Source organism: Protopterus annectens, chromosome 5.part1, assembly GCF_019279795.1.
Source record: "Protopterus annectens isolate FY-2018-M chromosome 5.part1, PAN1.0, whole genome shotgun sequence".
In the NCBI taxonomy this organism is placed as follows: Eukaryota; Metazoa; Chordata; order Ceratodontiformes; family Protopteridae; genus Protopterus; species Protopterus annectens.
The window spans coordinates 268,866,688-268,890,237 of record NC_056736.1 but is presented as its reverse complement, the minus strand read 5'-3'; the positions used below and the strand labels follow the sequence as shown (position 1 = coordinate 268,890,237).

Sequence of the window (23,550 nt, the reverse complement as noted above, 5' to 3'; positions counted from 1 at the left end):
AAAATGGGCTCACCCTGGCCCAGTAGATCTCCCGGTTAACAAATGCAAATAAATAAATAATAATAATACATAGGGGTAACACTTAAATTGATGTAGAAGAAAAATGCTAGCTTTAAAAAACATATTTGAAGGACCTAAGGTTCACATGGGACATAATATCAAACTTAAAGGACCATATATCTGCAGGTTTCACAGGATGTGCAGATATATGAGTGCCAACCCATACATTACTGCTCCTACTGTAAAGAGGTCTCTAGGAGCCAAAGCACATTATACTTGTAATTCCACATGTGTTATATATTTTGACTGTTTTGGCAGCTGCAAGATGTTCAGTGTTGGTAAAACATCTTGTAAGCTGGCACAGAGGATATATGAACATGTGTACACCATAAAGAAGAAACAGAATGCAAATGTTCTGTTTAAACATTCTGCACTTTGCAGTAATTTCAAAATGTTTTTTCTGGGTTTTTTTGGACCATGAGTCATTGTATGATCCTTAAAAAACTCTGTTGGAAACTGTTGCTCGTGCGTCTCTGTTACAAATAAGAAAGCTTGGGGTTTTGTCCAGGTGCTTTAATATATGCAAACACATCAGGATGGATAGCAGCATCATTAAATACGAATGAACTAACTAACAAATACTATCTAACAAATCTCGACAACTAACTACAAAATGGCAGTCAGGCTCACACATGCTCAGTATTTATATTCTAGTGCAAGCCCTTGGAAAGCTTCTTAAAGTTATATACATATATATTGATCTACATCCTCCTTCTTAAAAGAATGCCCTTCATGCAAAATAACATTTGAGTTAAGCATACATTACTATGTACTTCTGAAATAAAATACAATGTTCATGTCCAAGTTGCTTGATATCTGCTACAGGGTTTAGAGATTCGACCATATCTTGTGACATAACAGTTGGGACTAGATTTAGTAACAGGGACAGTCTGTGGTGCACAACTTGTATCAGGAATGTCTTGATTCATCATAGGAACAGGAATGTCCTCTGGAACTTCCTCTGGAATTGGAGCACTGAATATCTCACTCTGAGATAAAGAGTCTTTCTCATAGGCTATTTGCTGTGGTATAGGCTCGGATACCAGTCTAAAATGCTTCCAATTCCACCTAAAAGTTACTCCTTCTGATTCTATAACATAATCTTGGGTCTGGACCAATATTTTTCATAATACAAATCCGATCATAACCTTTAGACGTTTGCATCCTTATCACTTCCCCCTCTCGTAATGGATTGAGTGGTTTACTGGCCTTATCATAGTACGACTTCTTAGATAGGGACTTCGTCAACAGATTGGCTTTCACTGATCTATTGTGTCTGATACCTGGAACCAACAATTGACTACTGAATGGCAGTGTGGTTCTGGTTTGTCTCGACAGAAGTCTCTGAGCAGGTAAACCAAGATGTTTATCTCGAGGAACATTTCTGAGATTCAAGAGATTCAGGAAAACATCAGTATTGTCTCATTTTAACTTCTCAAGTAACTGTGCATTCTGCCAAGCCATTTGACTGCAGTACTCTGGACTACTTGTGAATGAGTAAAGTCCCATTCTTCAGCAAATCTTTTGAACTGTTGGCTTGTAAACTGCATGCCATTGTCTGAAATAACTTTGTACGGACTACCATGAACAGCAAAATGACATTTCATCTTAATAATGACAGTACTAGATGCTAGGTTAGGAAGTAAGTCAATCTTGAACCAGCTGGAGTAGGAGTCTACTAACACCAAATAATGCTGACCATTCCACTTGAAGATATCAGTGTCTACTGTTGACCAAAGTAGTTCCAGAATCTGGTTAAGCTGAAGTGGTTCTTTCTGTTGATGAGGCTTTGGACTATTACATACTGAACAAGAATAAAGTGCACTCTCAATGTCTTATGACATAGAAGGCCAAAATACTATGTCTCTTGCCCTTCTTTTGGTAGATTCTGTTCCTGGGTGACCACGATGCAAGATAGTAATGTACTCAGATTGCAAGGAATTTGGAACAATTACTTTTGAACCTTTCATAATGATACCTTTGTCAGACAAACTCTCATTTCTGTATGGAAAATAAGGTTGCACTTCTTGAGGTAAACTAGATTGTTTTGACAGCCATCCTTGACTGATAAAGTGGTTGAGCCTTTGTAAAATTGGATCTGTGGCTGTGTGTTCTGTCAGCTCATCAAGATGTGTGGAAGAAAAATTTCTCACTTCCATAGCTTCAAAATCATCAGTCAGTTGAGAACCTTGATTGTCATTCTGTTCAGTGGTATTTCTGGGTGAACTGGATAAAGTATCAGCAAGATAAAGAAGTTTGCCTTTCTTGTAGACAAGACTAAAATTATACTTTTGCAGTCTCAGCATCATACTTTGCAGTCTGGCTGGAGCTGAATGCATTGGCTTACTCAGGATTGTGACTAGTAGTTGGTGATCTGTTTTGATCTGGATAGGTCTACCATAAACATAATCATGGAACTTTGAACATGCAAACACGATTGCCTCAGTTTGGGTAAGAGTTCTAGATACATAGGCAACATGTTGATCCTCTTGTAGAATAACTGCACCAAGTCCAAATTTTGAAGCATCACAGGAAAGTGTAACTGGTTTGTGAACATCAATGTATCTGAGCATCAGCAGACTGGTAATTCTCAATTTCAGGACATCAAATGCTCTTTGGTGTTGCTCTGACCAAGACCAGGATATATATTTACGTGTCATCTCTCTGAGTGGCACTGAAAGCTGTCTCAAGTCTGGAATGAACTTGCCTAGGTAGTTGACCATGCCAAGAAAACATTGCAGGGCTTGAACATTGTCTGGACCTGGCATCTCGAGTATGGCTGTTTGTTAGGATCTGGTTGTAGTCCATAGTTGTAAATAAATGACCAACATATGGAACTTCTTGTAGCCTGAATTTGTATTTCTGTGCATTGAGCTTAAGATTCACTTGACGTGCCTTTCTAGAAATTTTTTGAGATTTCTGAAATATTCTGTTTCATCACGACCTCCTACCAGTATGTTGTCTACTATAACAGCACAAGGATACCCAGATAAAATTTGCTCAATTGCAGACTGAAAGATGCCACTTGCAGAATTTATCCCAGATGGCATTCTCAAAAATCTGTACCTACCAAACAGAGTACTGAATGTAGTGAGCATTGAGGATTTCTTGTCAAGCTGAATTTGCCAAAATGAACTCTTTGCATCTAAAACAGAAAAAATAGTGGCATTTGATATCAAGGCTATGACTTCTTCGACTGTACACATTGGATGATGAAGTCTTTTTAGCACTTTGTTCAACTCTCGTGGATCAATACATATTCTAATGTCATCTGAGCTTTTCGTATGAGCTACCACCATGGAAGATACCCATTCATTTGGAGTTTCCACTCGACAAATTACACCTTGTCACACCATTTTATCTAACTGGGCTTTGACTCTGTCCTACATGGCTATTGAAACTTTATATCCTGGCCTGATAACTTTACTGACCTCTGGGTCTAACTTCATGAACTACACAGCTAGAAGTTTGCATAATTTGTTTTCGAAAAGATCAGCATAGATAGAAAAAAATGTGCTGGGCAAAATTAAAATAGTGGTCTTTAAGCTAACATGATGGACTTCCTTATTAAATTAAATCAGTCCCATTTTCAAAGAGCCTTTGAGCCCTAATAATGACTGAAAGTGCCTCTTGACCACATAAAATAATAAGTCGTAGCTTCTTCCTGCAGAGTAACATGAAAGCACTGCTGAACCTCCGGTCCAATCCCTTAACCTCCATAAGCAACAAGCTTTGCACACCTTGCCAATTCAAGCCTTTCGCCTTTACATACTCTGGCAAATGTTTCTGCAGGCATAACATTGCACTTAGAGCCTGTATCAGCTTTGAGCTCTGTGGGTTTGCCATTTATCTGAACAGTACAAAATACTTCATTCTTGCCCCTTAAGCTGCATTGACCATTTCATGAAGCACTGACACACCATCAACATAAAGAGTAGGCTTGTCACTGTCTAACTGATCAACTCATTTCTTAAAACGTTCCCTTTTACTAAAAGAGTGTGGGCCTTTTGAATTACAAAATCTTTTGAAGTGATTCCATTTATTACATTTGTGGCATTGTTGACCAAAAGCTAAACACTTTTCCCTTTTAGATTCATGATTACTGCCGCAATTATGACAGCTGACAATGAAATTTGATACAGAAAGAGTGGTGGCAACCATGAATCCTTTTGATTTTGCTGATTCAGTCATGCTTCACTGAGACTGTGTGAAGTCTGGAATGTGATAGAAAGTTCTGGAGTTTACTAGTGAGTGCTGCAGGGGTTACAGCTGTCATGTGTTTGGGCCTATCAACATGAGCTTTATCACTGTGCCTTCTAGAGCTGCTCTCATTTGTAAGCATATCTGTGTGCTTTTCTGTGAGCTCATATATCTGACAAATCTCAGTGGCCTTTTTCAAAGTTAAATCACGGTCACAAAGCAAAATCTTTCTCACAGCATCATCCTTTATACCACACACGTCTGTCTTTTATCAACTCATCCCTTAAGTCACCAAATCTGCACATTTTAGCTTTATTTCTCAGGTCAGTTATATATACTGCAAAAGTTTCATCAGGCTTTTGATCCCTTGTGTAAAATAAGTAAGTGCCTTTTCATTGTAACATCCATCTGTGGGTTACACGTTTCTCTAAATTTATGCTTTAAGCAGTCTGGGTCCTCCCTTGAGTCAGATGGTACAAAAATATAACATTTTTCCCCCTCTCCAGCATAAATAGCAGGTACGTACATAAATGAGTGCTCCCTTTCTATGGCTTCTGATCCAGCTAAATTAAGTAGAATAAATGCCTTTGTACAGTCACCTTTATCAGAAAATGCAGCTTGTATGAAAATGCCATACTCTTGCTCAAACACTATTCAATTCTCAGCAATATTGCTGTCAATCACAAGTGCACTGGGCTTTCAAAATCCATCTGCCGTGCTCACAAAGTATATACAAACGCACTGAAAATATGGCCCTTGTAATTATGTACGAACAAACTGTGCTGTGAGCTTATAGCAACATTCAAATGCAAATAAACTCTTCGAAATACTTTACTTTGTGAAATATGCTCTGTAATGGCTGTACTTTGTGAAATATGCCTTGTAATAGCTATACTTTGAGAAATACATTTACTGTAACACTGCACAAACATGCAAACACTTTATACACCTCTGAAAACTTGGATATCTTTGCTTAATATGAATATACATATACTTTACAAAACATGCGGTTGTTTCCCTTTATTTTATTAATTTTATGCAATCAGACTTTATAGCAAACATTTTCTGTAGTAATTTGAATATTTTTATCAATATCGTACATATTTGTTTATGCAAAAATTATTTAGAGCATTCTGTATGCCTCGTTTGATATTATGCAAATACAAAATAGTGCTGAACAAGATTTATACCTAAAATTAGTTTCTCACCTGTTTTACGAAGGATGCACACTTTTGGGATGGTCCACTGCTGTATATTCCACCAACATCTGGATAAGTGCCTGAAATAATTTTCGCCAAACTGTTTTAAACTTCATGCCCCAGTAGTATGCCAGTTCTGACTGCAGGCCCCTTAGATATGTTGTTTCTGATATCATGCCCTTTTGGATATGTCACTTCTGTCACCATTTCGCTTGTTCATCTCTGTTACAAATAATAAGAAGGCTTGGGGTTTCATTCAGATGCTTTAATATATACAAACATCAGGATGCATAGCAGTATCATTAAATACAAATGAACTAAGTAACAAACAGAGCTTACATACCTACATGTTCATTTCTCAACAGCTAACTACAAAATGGCAGTCAGGCTCTTACATGCTCAGTATTTATACTCTAGTGCAAGCCCTTGGATAACGTCTTAAAAGTGTATACAAACATATTGATCTACAGAAACTATGCTTAACAGCAAATAGACATGGAATCATTGATTCCGTAAATATCAAGAGTATACAGAAAATGAAGGATGCTCTGTTACATTTTTGTAAATATTGTAATTTATTGCAAACTTTACTGTGGTTGGTTGTCATATAACATGATCTATGAGCATGAGTTTTTAAGTCTGCATGATTCATCGTTTGCTCTGCAGAAGTCTTGTAATAAACAAACAGAAGTACTCCACTATATCTTGGCTGTGTTTCTCTTTTGGTGAGTTATTTGTTTTATTATCCAGTTACTATACACTGATGGTGTTGGCAGTGTAATCTTGTTTTTTTTTTTTTTTGTTGTTGAATAATGCAAAATTGGATACATGACCCCACACTATCTATTTAATGGAGATTGCACAACCCTGTCTAATATAATCCAGTCTGAGGTTGCAGCATCATAAGGAAAAGGCTACTTATCTGGTGAAGTCTCAGGGGTTTCTGTAGTCAAGTCAGTCATATTCAACAAGCTGTATACTACCAAAACATAATTTATGAAGTATTACTCTATGAGGCATAAGGGACCTCTGAGTTGTGTCCTGTGTGCAGTTTTGTTAAATAACTTGCTCATATGCAAACAGTAGACAGATGAAAAGTAAAGGAATCAAACTCAGGATTATAGGATGAAGTTTGTGTTTATTTTTTATTTGTGCATCATACTAAATACATCAAGTGACTGAAGGAAATAGGAAATATGTTTCTATTAAAGTAGCACAGCTCTGGTTTTTCCTGGTTTTTTTTTTTCAGTGGGAGTCAACAGCTCAAATGAGGACTGTTCTAGGGAAAAAAGTCAGAATACCACCATATTTGGTTTACCCCGAGTTATAAGGAGGTTCTGAATATAGAATTGTTACATTCAGTAAATGAGGACCACAAATGTTATGCTCTAGAAATTACTCCAAGAAGTTTGCCAAACAGAAAAGCATACATTAGCTGGGTGTCATCGTGTAATTTTCAGTGTTTTGTGTATTATATATAAATCAGGTAAAAAATATGTGTTGAACAATTGCAGGTCATTACATATTTTCCATTCCTCTATTTCCACTAGATTCCTGCAATCTCTCTGGCTTATGAACAAGCTGAAAGTGACATCATGAAACGACAACCCAGAGATTCCAAAGCAGACAGACTGGTGAATGAAAGGCTGATCAGTATGGCATATGGACAAATTGGTAAAACTGGTTTATTTTTCAGTATCATAGACATTCAGATATTTTGTCAAAGCATATGTTTTATGGGGTCTACTTTGAATGATCAAAATTTCAAAACTTTGAATTTCATAAGGCTGGGACCACATGATTGAAGTTTTGAAACTTCTAACATTCAAAAAAAAAAACAAATTAAGACACATTTATGCAGGGGGGCAAGCCCCCCTGCACCCCTCACATCCCCTATTAAAATATACCAACCCTGAGATCACACTACAGCGAGGAAACAGGAATATTCCCATTCCACACTGTATGGGGATCTCTGTTTAAGTGTTCAAAGTTTTAAAACTTCAATCATATGGTTTCGCCATATGAAATTCGAAGTTCTAAAACTTCGATCACTTAAATGGGACCTGCTTTATGTAATCTTTGCATGTGCCATTCATCTGGAAAAGGTTGAATTTGTACCATAAAAGATTTTTATAGAAACGTACATTTTAAGCATGAATCTCTACCAGAATACCATGACAAAAGTAACATATTTCAGTAGGTTTGATTTGTACAGAGTAAAAAGTTTTTAAACATTTTGTTTAAGAAAACTGCCCATCTCATTGAATGCATCTGCTTTGAAAACTGCGTTGTTTATAGTGTTAATGATGAATGGTGTTAGAAGATGGACATTTGGATGGCACCCACACTATGGCAGGTCCTAAAGCAGTGAGGAATATTGCTTATAAGCAATACTTATAGCAAACACTATAGCAGCTTCTCATATTGCTGTAATGATTCAGAACATAACAAAGCACACTACAGCACAACAACAGCACAAACAGCAGAAATATATAACTGTAGGAAACCTGAAATCAAACAAAACATAATGCCATAATGAAGACAATCTATAACTGTAGGAAACCTGAAATCATACAAAACATAATGCAATAATGAAGACAATCTATAACTGTAGGAAACCTGAAATCAAACAAAACATAATGCCATAATGAAGACAATCTATAACTGTAGGAAACCTGAAATCAAACAAAACATAATGCCATAATGAAGACAATCTATAACTGTAGGAAACCTGAAATCAAACAAAACATAATGCCATAATGAAGACAATCTATAACTGTAAGAAACCTGAAATCAAACAAAACATAATGCCATAATGAAGACAATCTATAACTGTAGGAAGCCTGAAATCAAACAAAACATAATGCCATAATGAAGACAACATGCCTATTAAACAATAAAGCACATACAAATAATATATATTAAAAGCTTACTAAAAAGTCAGACCACACAAGACAACAGGAAAAGTCAACACCTATAGAATACAGCAGACATGTAAATGTTTCCGTTGGTTCTATGCAATCCAATATTAGAGAAAAAAGAAGGAAAAATTAAACATGCTCCAATAAAAGGTGCAACTGATTATGGTGCAACTATTAACAAAACCAGTAAAAAACAAGAACTTCACACCAAAAACACCAGAGAGAAAAATGTTTAGTGTGTTTGTTCTCTTTTATTTTATTAAACAACTTCAGAATAAATTGACAGTAACAATTCAGTAAGCTAAATAAGCCACACAAAATCACATGATACAAAATGAAGCAATCAAAACACACCAACTTAACAGCAATGAAACATATAATTTAAAGATCTTAAGTTTAAAATACTGTTTATTCTTGTAATGTCATTCAAGCCAAGCTGCAACATCACAGCTGAAGTAAATGTCAAAAAAATCTACCTTGTTTCTATAAGATTATCAAAATCTCTGACTTAAACATTTAATTCAAGTTTCTCTAAAACCAAACTGTAGATTTTTTGTAAATCCTGAGGCTTATCTGTTAAACACCAGGGAACAGATTTTTTTTTCTTCAACATGCAGGTTGCTTGCTGTGTCTTTGTTTAGATCAAATGCATACTATTGGTTTATATTGAGTAACAAAGTAAATTTGGTGGTATTCTGACTGTGCTCTCAAGTCATCCATTAAAGTAAGTACTTTCTAGCTACTTTTTGTAGCTATGTTTTTTATATTGCTCTCTTTGCATGCTGCTGCTATGAGATGTGTAACAAAGCTACTGCTGCTCCTGAACTATGACTTAAACAACATTTGACCTGAACACAGTATCTTAAAACACTTGATAAGTGAACATTTATTTTTCATTCAATATCTCGAGTTATTATGTTGATGATATATACTGATTTCACTGCATAATGTGATTAGTATTCTCTGCTTAGACATGTCTCTTAGTGCTACTTTATCTTGTGAGAGAATGTAAATTTGGTCTGCTGAGCATATCCTCATGCCAAGCATAGAAATAAATATATTTATATTAGCTGTTTTCTGTAGCTGAGCTGTGTAATTTATAGCATTAGGGCATAGTGCACTCCATAGTTGCAAACTGTTGGTTTTAAACTCCAACTATAGCCTTGTATTTTCTCATAACATCTACCTACATTTAACTGCAATCCCCACTTGGAGTTGCACAACTGCTCAATGCCAGGTACATAGACAGTGTAGAAATTCCCTTTGCTAAGGATACAGCTTATTAAAAAAAATGTTACTTAATTTTACTCCACCAATATCTGCCTCCTACCCACATGGCGAACACTGCTGCATTGAAATCTACCAACCACTTTCTCTCAGTGTTGCAATGCTTTCTTACAATATACCAATGTCATCTTCCTATTAAGACTTGGTAATACACAGCAGTGACTTGATGTTAAACACTGAGCTCAGAATAAATCAGAAAAACCTCTTTCAATTACAGTCCATTGGCAATCTCTCTGCTAGGCATATACACAGCATATAAAACTCTGCTAAAGACATAGTCTGTAATAATCCTACCTTAATACTGTTTCTCTATTTGGTACGGCAAAACTGGAAGTTGCTCTGCTGTGTATTCCAAATGTATTGCATTTCCCCCATTCTTTACTTGTATTTCTCTTTCAGTTGCCTACAGCAGATAAAATTATCTTGTTCTATACCACCACTATTAGGTGCCCATAACAGTTAAATCGCTCTAGCCAGTTTATTATCTATCATTTCACCTACTATTTACTAGTTTCTGGAGCCATGTGACTTTACTATGTCCTTACATCTGTTGCTAATAAGGCAGTGCATAAGCTTACCGACAAACTCTTACCATACACTGAATCTACATGTGAAAGGTATAGACACCTCTTAAAATTAAAGGTTGGCATCTCATCAAAACACATTGCAAGCATCTCCATCATTTTCAACACCCACATTCCACATTAGCATGCCACTCAGCAAAAAATAAGCCTTACTATATTGAGGTTCTTAAGAAATCTCCCCAAAGCCTCAAAGTCCTCTGAGGCATAAACCAGATGCACAAATTCCTCAGCAGCATAAAGAAAACACCAGATGCATTTATAACACCATCTAATACCATCTAACATAAACACTGCTGAGAAGAGTCACTTAGCTGGCACACCTGAGCCCTTAAAATGTTTTGGGCCAACCACTACACATGGAAATATTCATAGATGACTCCATAGATGACTTCATAATGAGACACATAGATGCACCACTCATTAGGCTGAGCAACGAAAGCATGAAAGGAAACTGCTTTTCCAGCCAGACTATTACAGGATACAAGGGCACTCAAGTCCGTTCACCCAGATACTCACAGGAAAATTGTAACATATGAAAAATACTAGGCAAGTGATCATATGGACTATAATATTTCTTGCGTACAAGTTCTTGACACCCTTACATTTTTCATGTGGGTGGGAATGGCTTGAGACCCACAACTTTGGTTATATGAAGAGAGACACAGTGGAGTTCTCTGAGTATGTATTCAAGGCTGACAAGCTGTTAGCTTTGAGCAGTTAGCACAGTGGGATAAAGCTCTCACCTTTTAATGCATTAATTCCTGTGGAACAGGGTTTGATTCCTTCAGACTTCATTTGCCTACTGCATGATCCTTGCCAATTAATTAATCAGAAAGTGCTTTTGGGAATCTGGGCTAGGCTCCTTAATGGCATCATAGACAGCATGCCTAGTAACTACATATGAACCTATAAGCAGCATCCTACCATCAAGAATAATGCCCCAGTACAAACAAAAGATAATTGACTTTAACAGTTGACTTGCTTTTTGCTCGCATTGCAATGTGTACAATATGTGTCTTTCTGGGATAAGATGGTTGATGGTTCTAACTGCAGGAAATAGCTTGCACTTCTCTCCTGAGGACTTTTGTACATCCACAAAGAGTTTCTTCATCTCCTTATTGCCTCTTATAGGCAATTTTAAACTGTTCCATCTGCCAACCTAACCAAACCAAATCAGGAAAGTAAAAAGCGTTCTCAATGTTGTAAGTCTCAAAGAGGAATTGCTCTCCCTAGAAACATAGCCTTGGAAAAATGTTAAGACCTGCATAATTACTGAAACATGATTCCAGTGCAGTAATTCAATTCCTACCACTTGTTCATATGTTCATAGGTTTTTCACTAAGTTTACAACAAAAAGAGATCATTGGGAAGCTCAGCCACCTCACTCAATTCCGTTGTAGACAAACACTGCCCCCCACTAAGTAGACTTACTCCACATACCCTTTGTGGAAATTTGTGTTCACCCATCCAGTCATACAGTCTGGCTTTAAAGGCTGCTGGGGAAGTACTCTGCTTGATAAGTGCAGATTGTTCTAGAAATGGGTATATATGTTCCACTAGGTATCTATCACGTTATGTGATGTTGTTGACATAGTAGTATAGGTTTAGTTCTCTAGAGCAGATGTTTGCTTTACCACCGGTTCTATTTAGGTAGAGTTCAAAGAATGGAAGGTTAGGCAGAGATCATCCCATGTGAGGCTTGTGTGACACTGAGTAGAGGGACAGGGGTTTTAGTCTATAAGAGTAGCCTAGCGTACTGAGGCCTGAGATCTTTTTAGTGAAGAATTTTAAAGGGTGCATTATCTTCAATTATGAGCCTAACAAAGGATGAATAATGGGTAAACATTTAAAAAGTCGAGACCTGTTAGGCAGGGTCCTAAAATATAGAGACTGAATGGCCAAAAGGTGGGACCTACATATACTAAGTCCAAGATGCCATTTCTCAGAATATTCCCTTTTCACTGAGGTAAGATTATCTTGGAGTTGGTATTTATAAGTATGGGCAGCATTGGAGGTGCTGATAGCTTGACCCCCTGCAAAAAGAAGTTTAAAGGAGAAGAGAGATTTTTCAACATCAGCTCTTCTCCTGTGCTTTCAGTCTTTTTTTGCAGGATGACTGCAATTGGCATTTTAAGTGCTGATATTTCAGTAGGGAGCCTGAATAAAGTGAGGCTATAACTTCTTTGGATAGTGATAAAATTCTGTGAGGGATACATTGGAGAAGATAGAAGTATTTTCTAACCACCACAGAGATGTGGTTATTAAAGGAAAGTCTGTTATTGAAATATGTACCTATATCACAGGTGACTGTTAAAATTAAGTAGAACGCTATCTGTATGGTAAACAGTAGTGATGCTTGATTTACGAAGGGAAGATATGTTGCATTTATTGGTTTAAAGGGAAACCCATTATTAATACACCATCCATTTATTTGGTTCAGACCTTACTGGGGAATCTGAGTATCAGAATGGGATTTGATAAGCAACATCAGTTTACAATAATTGGCACACTTGATTAAATATAGTCCCTTGATATTGTTTTTTCTGTCACAGAAATATAACAGAACCTTGCGGGCCATCACTGGTAACATTTTTCTGTCTAGACCACTAACCTCCCTGGCTCCCCTGCTTTCATTCTATCATTCTTTTAAACAGCCAGTTACTAATCCAACAAACAATATATGGGCTGATAGCATCAATATTACATAATCGAACTTTTAAAAGTTAGAACGTCATATGGACGACACCATATGATCGAACTTTTAAAAGTTCGAAAATGTAATAAAAAAAATAAACCAAAGGAAAAAAAACTACCTGAATGGTTTAAGCAGGGGGTCAAGCCCCCCTGCACCCTCTACACCCCCACTCTTTAAATATACCAACTCTGAGATCACACTACAGTGCAGAAAGGGAAATCTTTCCATTCTGCACTGTACGGAGATCTCCGTTGAAACGTTTGAACTTTTAAAAGTTCGATCATATGGTGTCAACCATATGATGTTCGAACTTTTAAAAGTTTGGCAATGTGATATAGACCCGTCTGATATTGAGCTGGGAAATTTTATCAATAATTGCGTTATGGGGATGGCTTCAGAGGCCTTAGCAAAGTTCAAAGAAACAGTGTGGATTGTATGACCCTTATCCACGTCATCAGTAAAACATTCAAAGAACTGAACCAGGCTGAACATGCATGATCTGCCTTTTTACAAAGCAAGGCTGGTGTACATCTAGGATATAAGGTCACCCTTACCTTTGATTATTAGTTCATCAATAATATGTTCCATAGCCTTACAAATGTTTGTGATGAAAAGATCAAGAAAATTAACACCTCTGGTGGTTAGGGGAACAATTTGAACAAGTTTATTGACATTGACAAAATCTAGAAATCTCTGGTTATATTTGTTCAAGGTAGAAATGTCAGTTTATGTGTGACTAGTTGAAATCACCCATAAGAAAGGTGTTTGGTTTGACCGTTAACTTTTCTACCAGGTTAATGTGCGATGTGTGCTTTGAAGGTTTCATAGATGTGGATCTATAATTGGCTATAGCATCATAATTAATTTTATTGAGTGTAACCAGGACTTCAACCACTTTCAGATTTGTATCATACGAAATCTGGTGAGAGAAAATAAGGTTACAAATAAATGCAGCTACAATCCCAATGCTGCTGGTAGAATGCATGAAATGCATTACACCTTGGAATGTACGGAGTGCTATCAATGGAATTAGCTTTCTGTAATTACACAAGTGCTGATGTCTTTGAGGTTAAGGAAGGCCTCAGGGTCAGAGAGTTTGCCATTTAGGCTTCTATTATTCAGCAGTGATATTTTGATAATATCCAGATCCAGAGGACAGTGGTGCTACATTTGTGATGATGTTCTACTGAGGGTGTCTGTATTACAGGTGGTGGGATGTCCATATTCCTTTTTAGTTCCATCAAATCTAAACTTATACAGCAAGATAATGAACTCAGACTCCTTTACATCCTAGTAACTATCATTAAGATCCCTTTCCATATCTTAGCAAATGCTACCCAGTACCAAAGAGGCATATCAGTAAGCATGGGTTCCTTACCATTTTACTAAACATTTGGGGAGGATTTCAACTATCCATCTATAACATGGAAGACCTAAACTACTACAAATAAATATACACCATATTTCCAATATTTTATCAAAACAAACTCTTTGTAGAAAACTGCATTCCCTTATCAGGGCCTACATCGACTTGGTCATCACAAATATAACACCACTATGCTCTGGGTCTGTATTTCCCCATCACTGGTTTTATCTGACCAACATTCAGTAGCACTCCACTCCACCTACAGTGGTTCAAGAACCCTTCTCAACTTGAATACCCAGTGGCCAATACCATTGCATTTACATACCATTTCTGTTCTCACCTCAGTGCAATAGTACAGCAAGGGTGGGGTGAAGGATGCAATCAGGAAGTGCAGAAGTACACATCCTTTATAACTTTTAGTACCTGCTTTTTTTCTTTATTTATTTAAGAGCTGAGGAGGCATGTGTCTGCTGTAGAAGCCGATTGGTGATCACTACAGTGGAAGCTGAAGTACTTTTTCTTCTTCACAAAAGAGCTGAGGGAGAGGGGAATGGATCAGCTGTTGGAAGTAAGAAGTCATTTCAGGTGCAAATGTACCAGCTGACTTATTACGGTTTTATTTTCTTTGCCGAAGAGATGGGGTGGTATGGATCTGCTGTAGAAAGTGATTGGTGCAAAGGCACCAATTGGCTTAATAGACAAAAATCTTTTTTTTTTCCTTTGCTTAAGAGCTGAGGGGGTGGGATGCTATACCAAGAATGGGCAACAGGTGCAAATAAATAAAAATAACCCACTGCAACTTTGCCTCTATGCATACGTTGAGTCATCAGTTGAGATCCAACACTAACACAGCATCAAGTTTAGGAAAAATAAACTATGATAGAGCTATAGAACCTTTGTATAAACAAACTCTATGACAAAACATAACACTCTCTCTTAGGAATAAATTGAAAACCCCATATTCTAAAACTGAACTTAAGAAATTAAACAAAGAACTTAGGGGAAAAAATCCATAAGGGCTAAATGTAAAATGAAACTCACCACCTCTAGCAAAGACAACCTTAATTCCTTCTTCAACTACATCAAAAATGATAGGAGCAGTACCCAGCATTATTCTGAACTGACACACAACAGCACATAACTCAACAGCTGAGGATATAGCCAACATATTAGCAGATAATTTAGTTCAGACTCATTTTCTTATCCTCCAGATTCCCTCAACATGACATGATGTTTACACCCCCAAATAGCAAGCTATAAAGGATCTGTCAGGTAAAAAACATTAGCTCAGTGGAGCCTGAAAATGTGCTGGGATGCCTTTTTATGAGTATGAAGCACTGTCTCAATGACCCACTCCTGAATCTATTCAACTTCAGCCTCTTAAACTCTTTTGTTTCGGAGGCAGAAGCAACAGCTGTGATCATCTCACTCCATAAGGGTGGTCTCACAACTGATCCTGACAAGCACATGGTCTGTAAGGGAGTGGAATGCATCATCATGGAATTCATAAACGGAGATACTGGCAGGCTTCAGTCCTTTGTCCTAAATCAGTTTAGGTTTTTGAAGGGAATGGAAGATCCTGCTTGTTTAACCTATTGAAACTATTTGAAAAGGTCACTGAAGAACTGGCTGAAGGTGATATCCAATGCAAACAGTCCACCAGTATTTGATATAAACATACAGTTAAGCATTTTAATGATGTTTGTTTTTATTGCTATAGCAGGTGTTTTATTAAACAAGAGATGATACCAGTTCTACATGAAAAAAGGTTAGATTATAGAAAACAAATGTGAATTGTGAATACAAATTCATAGCTAAATACTAGGCTATTAGTTGGCAAGCTATTACAAGCACAGGCAATAACCAGAAGTCAGAATCAAAGCCTGTGTATTCTGTTTGTATATGTTAGGATAAAACCTTAACTGTTATGCCAACCCCACCCTTCCTTATGATTCACTTATGCTTTACTGATAAGATCACAAAAAGTCTGAAACATAGCAAGTCTACAGCTAGTGGGGTTTGTCATAAATGACCCGAGTGTACCAATACAGACTTAAAAAGTAAAACGTCATGGGCATTCAAAAGATATGTTCTGAAACAATGCTCTGTCCTAAAGGGGTCATTTGCATATATCCCATTTGTTTCCTCCATGATTAAATGATGTATTCTGAATATATTACTTGGCCTTTTTAGCATGAAACTTTTAAGGGGGTTGCTGTGTATATCTATGTATGTATCTATCTATTTATATATGTATATAATTATTTGTACACTACTTAACAAGTTTGACAACAGAACTAAGACTATTTTAATGAATCCACTAGATGGCAGCACTACTTTGTCTACTGTTTTGATTATTCTGATACAAGTGAATGATTTTCAAAATACATTTTATATTATTAATTTATTTATTTTTCATTTCTTTGAGTATGTAAGCTATAACAAAACAAAAATAATGATATTTTGTTAGTACATTTATTTCCTGCACAACTGCATTATACAGAAACTGTTTAGGATGTAGAAATTCAGCAGGTTTGAAATCTGATACGATTAATTAGGGTAGTTTAAATGAGGGTGGTGAGCACTGCCTTTTAGATTAACTAACAAAGCCAAGGTGCTAGATGAAACTGTTCTTTTTTGCATCCAGATTTATGTTTCTAAATGTGTTTGGAACAAATCTGCTGATTAACCACGTATCATCTCCTTTGGCGGAATTTTTTTTTTTTCAGAAGTAACCATAAACACACAGGCTGACCCACAATTAGCATGCACACATCTCAACTTCTTAACACATGAATTCTGGACAAAGCAAACAATAATGGGGCAGAGGCCCAAAAGCAGGGACAGATTTTAAATATTGCTGTTATAAACTTACAAAGTTAGTGGAATAAAAGGGTTTCCATTAGTATACATTTTCTTAATGATATAAAATCTGAAACTCATATGGGTGTTATTATTTAGTGGATTCAATCATCAGTTTTTTGACAGAAAGCTATACATTTTATGAAGAACAGACCAAATGTTTGAGGCAAAAATCTGGACATTCTGCAAAATTCTGAACAGTTGAGAGGTATGCTACCACATAGTAGGCATTGCATTGGCTGAACCACAAATGATCTGTCCCATTCAACTACCTAGTAAAACCTAGGAACCTAAGTTCAGCGAGCTAAGCTACATATATTTTGTACCAGTTCTACCAATGATGACACTGTTGCTCATCCATGCCGGGCCCATGTTGTAGTCAATTACTGTGTTAGTAAGGTGGATAATGAGATAGGAAGGGCTGTAGCATTTTATATGAGCTAATGCAGTAGCTAGACCCACCAGCATATGATATGCATGATCATGTCATGTACATTAGTGTACTTGGCTGGAAGATGTCCATATTGAGAATATATCCATACCGAGAGCATGTATACATTTGTATGTTTTTTTTCCATCTAAAGTCCAAAAGTCACAGAGGTGGGTTTAGGAAGTGGCATAACGTATCAGAAAATGTATAAATTTGACACAAATGAGAAAACTACTAATAGGTTCATAAGTAAACACTAGGCTAGCTGCCCTTGTGGACAGTTTAAGTCCAACCAGTTTTCCTATTGGTGCTTGAATTAACCTATCTTGTTTGGTGTTAGATTGGTCTTACCCATCCTTTGGTAAATAATGTTATATTAACCCTAGTAAAAATAACTGGGATCATAGCATAGCTCATTTTTGGAGACCCATGTATGGGTTAAAGCATCTGCAAGCTGCCTCTACTCATCAGTAGTAGAATGAGCAGTCCTGCTGGACATTTTCTATTACCCATCCATAGATCCAAACTTGATTTGAACAAGGATGAGCTTCCTTTTCCATGGATGGAGTGTCTGTTCCAGAGCAGTAGTACTGTCTGCGAGACATACCTGTCCCTCCAAACCATTCTGTTGAAGTTGCAGAAGAAATTTATTTCCCTAGACTAAGTATTTCTGAAGCCATTTCAATTGCTGATGTACAGTAGGTCCATCAGTACTGGGTCAGAAAATGCATTGTATGTCAGATACAGATCACATCTTAGCAGTCTATACGATACTGAGTATAGTAACAGAGCTTTAAGGTGGTCCATGTAGGAGATGTTGTTTTGGCCATGTATCCTTTAAGTAAGGTATTTTGAAGGCATGTGGCTGGACAAATACATGCCAAAGGGGGCATTATATTCAATAATTGGCCTAATGGAGCCTGAGTAGAGGGTGGCAAAGACATCTCTAGTCCTAGACACAATCCCGTTGTTTATAAGCTGCACAATATAGGACTTTCTTATGACAGCGGACACATGTTGGTTGAAAGTTAGGTCACTGTCACTTAAGTTTCCAAATCCCAATTGGCGGGTCAACTTTCAGAAGCATATTATCAATGTGGTAGTTCTCTGGAGTAGGTGACTCAGTTTGTGGTATTTAGTTTAATCCACGATTCTGGCATCAGTTTTTTGTTAGGGACAAACCTTCATGTAGAATGGCTAAGTCATTTAGGGATTTGATCACTGCTCCTAGTTAAACATTATCTGCAAACGTAGTCAGCCAGAGCCATTTGATACTGACTTTTACTTCACAGAACTAGATGCTAAACAGGAGAGGTCCCAGCAACAAACCCTTGGAGACTGCACTGGTGACTGGTCTCTTAGTGAAAGCAGCTTCCCCTATTTTAATTTCCTGCAGCCTGTCTGTGAGACAGTTGGTGATCCTATTGATGACATAGGGATTTATTCACAGTTTATTTAGCTTTTATATTATTCCCAAGTTGGCATTGTTTCAAAAACCTTGGCCAGGCACAGGTATGCAGCATGTACTGTTTTACCCTCATCAATTGCTTTGTTGACCTTTCCAAAGAAGTCCACCTGGTTAAGTAAGTAGGACCTGCCCTTGATGAATCTAAACTAAGACAGGCCAAAGTATGAAGGCTCCCTATATCTTGACTGGTTCCATGATAAGACTTTCCATGACTTTGCATATGAGGTGGGTCAGATTATGGGTCTGTAATTGCCTGGGTCTGTGGAAGATCCTCCATTATGCAGGAGAATGACTGTAGCTGTTCTCCATTCACTCAGTACAAAACCTGTTTGGAGGCAGAGATTGAACAGTGTTGTCGGGGAGGGAGGCTAAATTGCACTTCATGCTATTTAAGATACATCCAGGTATCTTCTCAGGACCCACTGGTGCAGTATTTTTATATTTCATGGTGTTTGCAGGAACTTGTTTGATGGCAGGAGGCCAGTCAGTTTCAAATATATCTTGTGGGATTGATGGAGAAGAGAGACAGGTAAAGTCTGAGATGAATTTGTCAGCCAGTATACCTGGCTTGTCTTCATCTTCAGTGTAGGTAACATCATTCACATTCAACTCAACACATTGCATGGTTGCATGGTGTGTTCTGAGATTACGAACATAATTAAAAAAGGCTTTGTGATTGTCTTTGGCTTGGCTGGCTATTTTAGTCTCAGATTTGGCTTTTTGTAGATATTATTAAGCTCCCAAGATATTTGTTTATTTCAGTGATGAGGGCTCTGTCATTCTGGAAATTACTCTTTTTACTTTAATCATGAATCTTGTTGATATTATGGTTCCACCAGGGGGATTTGTTTCTAAAGTTTGCCCTGTGCTTGTTTCCACAGAGTACAGCTGTATCTATTCAGCTGTTTACATGCTAGTATAATATGGTGGTGTACATTTCCACACATTCAGCAGAGTTAACTGGGTTTGATGGGGACTGAAGTTTGCGAATGTATCACTTAGGAGTAGATGGATATAAGGGGTTGCTGGTGTCAATGTTATTTTAAGGAGATGGCTTTATAGTCAAACCTAACAAGTGATGAAAATGAACAAAGGATTGTACAAGATGCCGTTATATTAGTAAGGACAAGATTCAAAACTGTGTTTGCCCTAGTGGGTACTTTAACTAGTTGTTCTAGGGCATTTGTATCGACAAAGTCCAGGAATTTCTCTGCTTGTGCACTAGTGTTGGCATAGGTTTCCCAGACTAATGTTCAATATGGTATTGAGTTTAATACTGAATGACTCCAGTTCCTGTAGACAGGCATTGTCACTTTCTTGGGTCATTCAGGAAGGAGTTATATAGCTATTAGTACAAGGCCATTCGGATGAAGCTCTAGTGCATCATGCTGCTTTATCAGCCTTGATGTGAGCCTCTTTTGGATGAAGATTGAGCAGCCTCCACCTTTTCTTCCTTCCAGTGTTGTAGCTGGTTTAATCATGTGCAAAGCATCATAGCCCTATGCAGCTGGAGTTTTCTCTGCCAATTTAAACTATGTCTCAGTCACCACACAAATGTATGAATCCTTCATGGAGGACATGTAGGGAGTGGAGCTTCTTGTTTAAGCTCCTAGCATTGATCAGTAATAGCTTCATATTTTCCTTTCCCTGCTTCGTTATGTTGGTAGGTTTATCAGGTTGGCTTTACCTAAAAATGACACTATGGGGGTGGGCAGTGTCTTTGCCAATAACTGAAACCCTACATGCAGGCCATCCGTGGTGAAGCAGCGCAGTCTGTCCATCATATTCTCCCAGGCTGACAAATATTGGACCCTTTTGAATGACACCAAAAATTTAGCCAGTTATTTAAGTTAATTATTTTTTGTTCATATTATGGCATCATCCTTGAAGAAGGTAGAATGTGGCTCAGTCAACCAAGCAAGTATGACTTTTGCTTCCAAGTCACTATCAAGAGCAGCTAAGGACTCATTATCTTCTGACAGTGGTTGCCCGTTGGTGACCATACACCTTTTCCTTCTCTCTCTTTCTCAAGATTTCATACACATTTTTAGTCCTTCATCCAGGTTTAGTAGGTTATATCTGCAGACATGGATAGCAGACCATGATCACTCTCACGTTATATCTGCAGACATGGATAGCAGACCATGATCACTCTCACGTTATATCTGCAGACATGGATAGCAGACCATGATCATTCTCACTCAGAGTTTAAAGTAATCATATTTAGCACTCACTGGTGATCCTTGACGTCATATTGTCCTGCCTTGAAAACAAATAGCAGACATATGCTCATATAATTATGGTACTCTACCCATCTGAACTGGTGCCACAAAAGTCACTATGATGCTTTATTATTACTACTACTCAAATGGAAATTATTACTGAAATGGAAAGCCAAGAGTTTGCCATGGTAATTGACATACTACTTTCAAAGTAGCATTGCTATTTCTTGAGCAGCTATGCTCCTGCAGTGTTTATATGCCATGTTTTCATTCTTCTGTTGGCATGTTATGCAGATCGTTTATTTGCATACTGCCAAGCTGCAACTCATGGGTTGTGCTTCTGCACATGTGCTGGCTGATACAAAAATGAGGAGGAGTAACTTGAAGTCAACAAATATTTAGTATAACAAAGTAAATAAATGACAGACTGAATGAGTAATTGGAAAGGGAGTTAGAGTTAAGTTTATTTATTTATACTTTAATGACTGGTCTAGCCCTACTGGGCAGAGCCCATTTTCAGAGGGTACCTGGGAGAAATGACACAATGCAAAATCAAATATATTATCATATAGAGTACTGTAATTTAACAAAGTAAATAGCTATGCAAAGCATATGCACAATGTAGTCTCAGGAGAAAATTTTAAAAATTGAATACAGTTAATGATACAAATCAGACGTACAGTTGTTATTACATAGCATCCTATAAAGACCAAAGTAAATGTGTATTAAGAACAAAAATCAAAACAATTACACAAAGTTTTTAGGTGTATAAAGTGGGTACATAAAATGCCTCTGGATTACAGGGAGCTGAAGATAAAGAATAGTGGGGAGGAGTGATGTTGAGAGGGTTGCTATAATGCACAGGTACAGTATAAGGCACCGGCTAAGTGAAGAAGAAATGATGTAGTGGGGGGGGGGGGATAAAGGCAAATAGAGGGAAAATAAGCAATGAAGATTAACACAGAGGATAGCGAGGATATAACTACATGGAGTAATGGGATAACAGAGACAATAAAGTGGCATCATATTTTAACTCATTACAGCTGAGTGACGTCTACAGACGTTTCTGCAGTTACCTTCTACTGCTCCTCTTGGCGTCAAATATTTTGTGTTCATATTTGCATTAATAATTCCAAATCCATGCTACACATAATGCATCAGAATATTTTATCTTGAAGCATATATGAATGCAAACACAATGGTATTGATATATGACTTCTGTCAATAAGTATTTGTTAGAACTGTAAGGTGATAACGTCATTTTTTAAAGGCTGAAGCCACACCCACTGGGGGTTAAAGATATACATTCAAAAGAGCTCTACTGGAGGGAATGAGCACCTGAGCAGACAATCCTGCAAGTAAACTTAGTTTTGAAGGCTGTTGGAAACGAAAGATTTATTGCAAGTAGGTATTAGGGCCATAATGCACTGATAGAAAGAATATGATTTGATAAGGAGTGGATTTAGCATGCGAGAGTTAGAAAGAAGGGTTGACTGAAGAAAAAAGAATTCACCCAGGAAATATTTACAGGAATAAAAGTGAAGTAGTTGTAAAGGCTTTCTGAAAAGGAGAGGTTATGCAGAAAATGAGAAAAGGGAGTGAGAGCTATTATAATATAATACAATATAATATAATACAATATAATATCATATTATAATGTAATATAATAAAGAGAAGAGGGGTTGGCAATGAGTAACTGTGGTCTGTAACACAACATTGATAATCTCTAGGGATGTTTAGTACTCCGTGAAAACCATACAAAGGGGCAACATTATTTCTGGGTTCTAATATCCAGACTCAAGGTTTACATTAACTCATTGACAACAACACACAATAAGGCATTGCCATGTCTATTCTGGGTCACTTGATTTATCAAATGAATGCCTGTTGAAATATTTAAATTCCATTTCAGGCTAGTATCATTACTTTGGTTAATTAGAGAAGTACAATGTCTGTTACGTTTTTAATTTATTTTTCTTTGTACTTTATGTAAGTCTAAAATCCTGAAGTATTGAGGGCTCAGATCACACTTCCACAAACATTTATCAGTGCAAATCTAAATGCATAAAATAGCATTGGCATAGTTAAACTGTATTCTATGCTTTTGTGGAGGACAAATCTCCCACAACCCATGCAAAAAGTGTGCCTCATATGTTCCCTAATAATTAAAAATAACTGCAATGTCTCTACATAGCGTTCGACCTTTAACCTCCAAAAATAAGGACAAAGCAAAAAATAGCTGGAGAAAAGACTATT

The 23,550-nt window shown here is 37.1% G+C and overlaps 1 protein-coding gene across 1 annotated transcript in view; it reads left to right on the top strand.

Moving 5' to 3' along the window:
- The window catches only part of LOC122803366 (sodium/potassium-transporting ATPase subunit alpha-1-like), a 577,066-nt gene that overhangs the window by 457,333 nt on the left and 96,183 nt on the right, over window positions 1-23,550 (top strand). Inside the window, exon 18 of the mRNA XM_044072943.1 lies at window positions 7,010-7,133. Within this exon, the coding sequence (XP_043928878.1) occupies window positions 7,010-7,133 (124 nt within the window). The remainder of the gene's footprint in view (window positions 1-7,009; window positions 7,134-23,550) is intronic.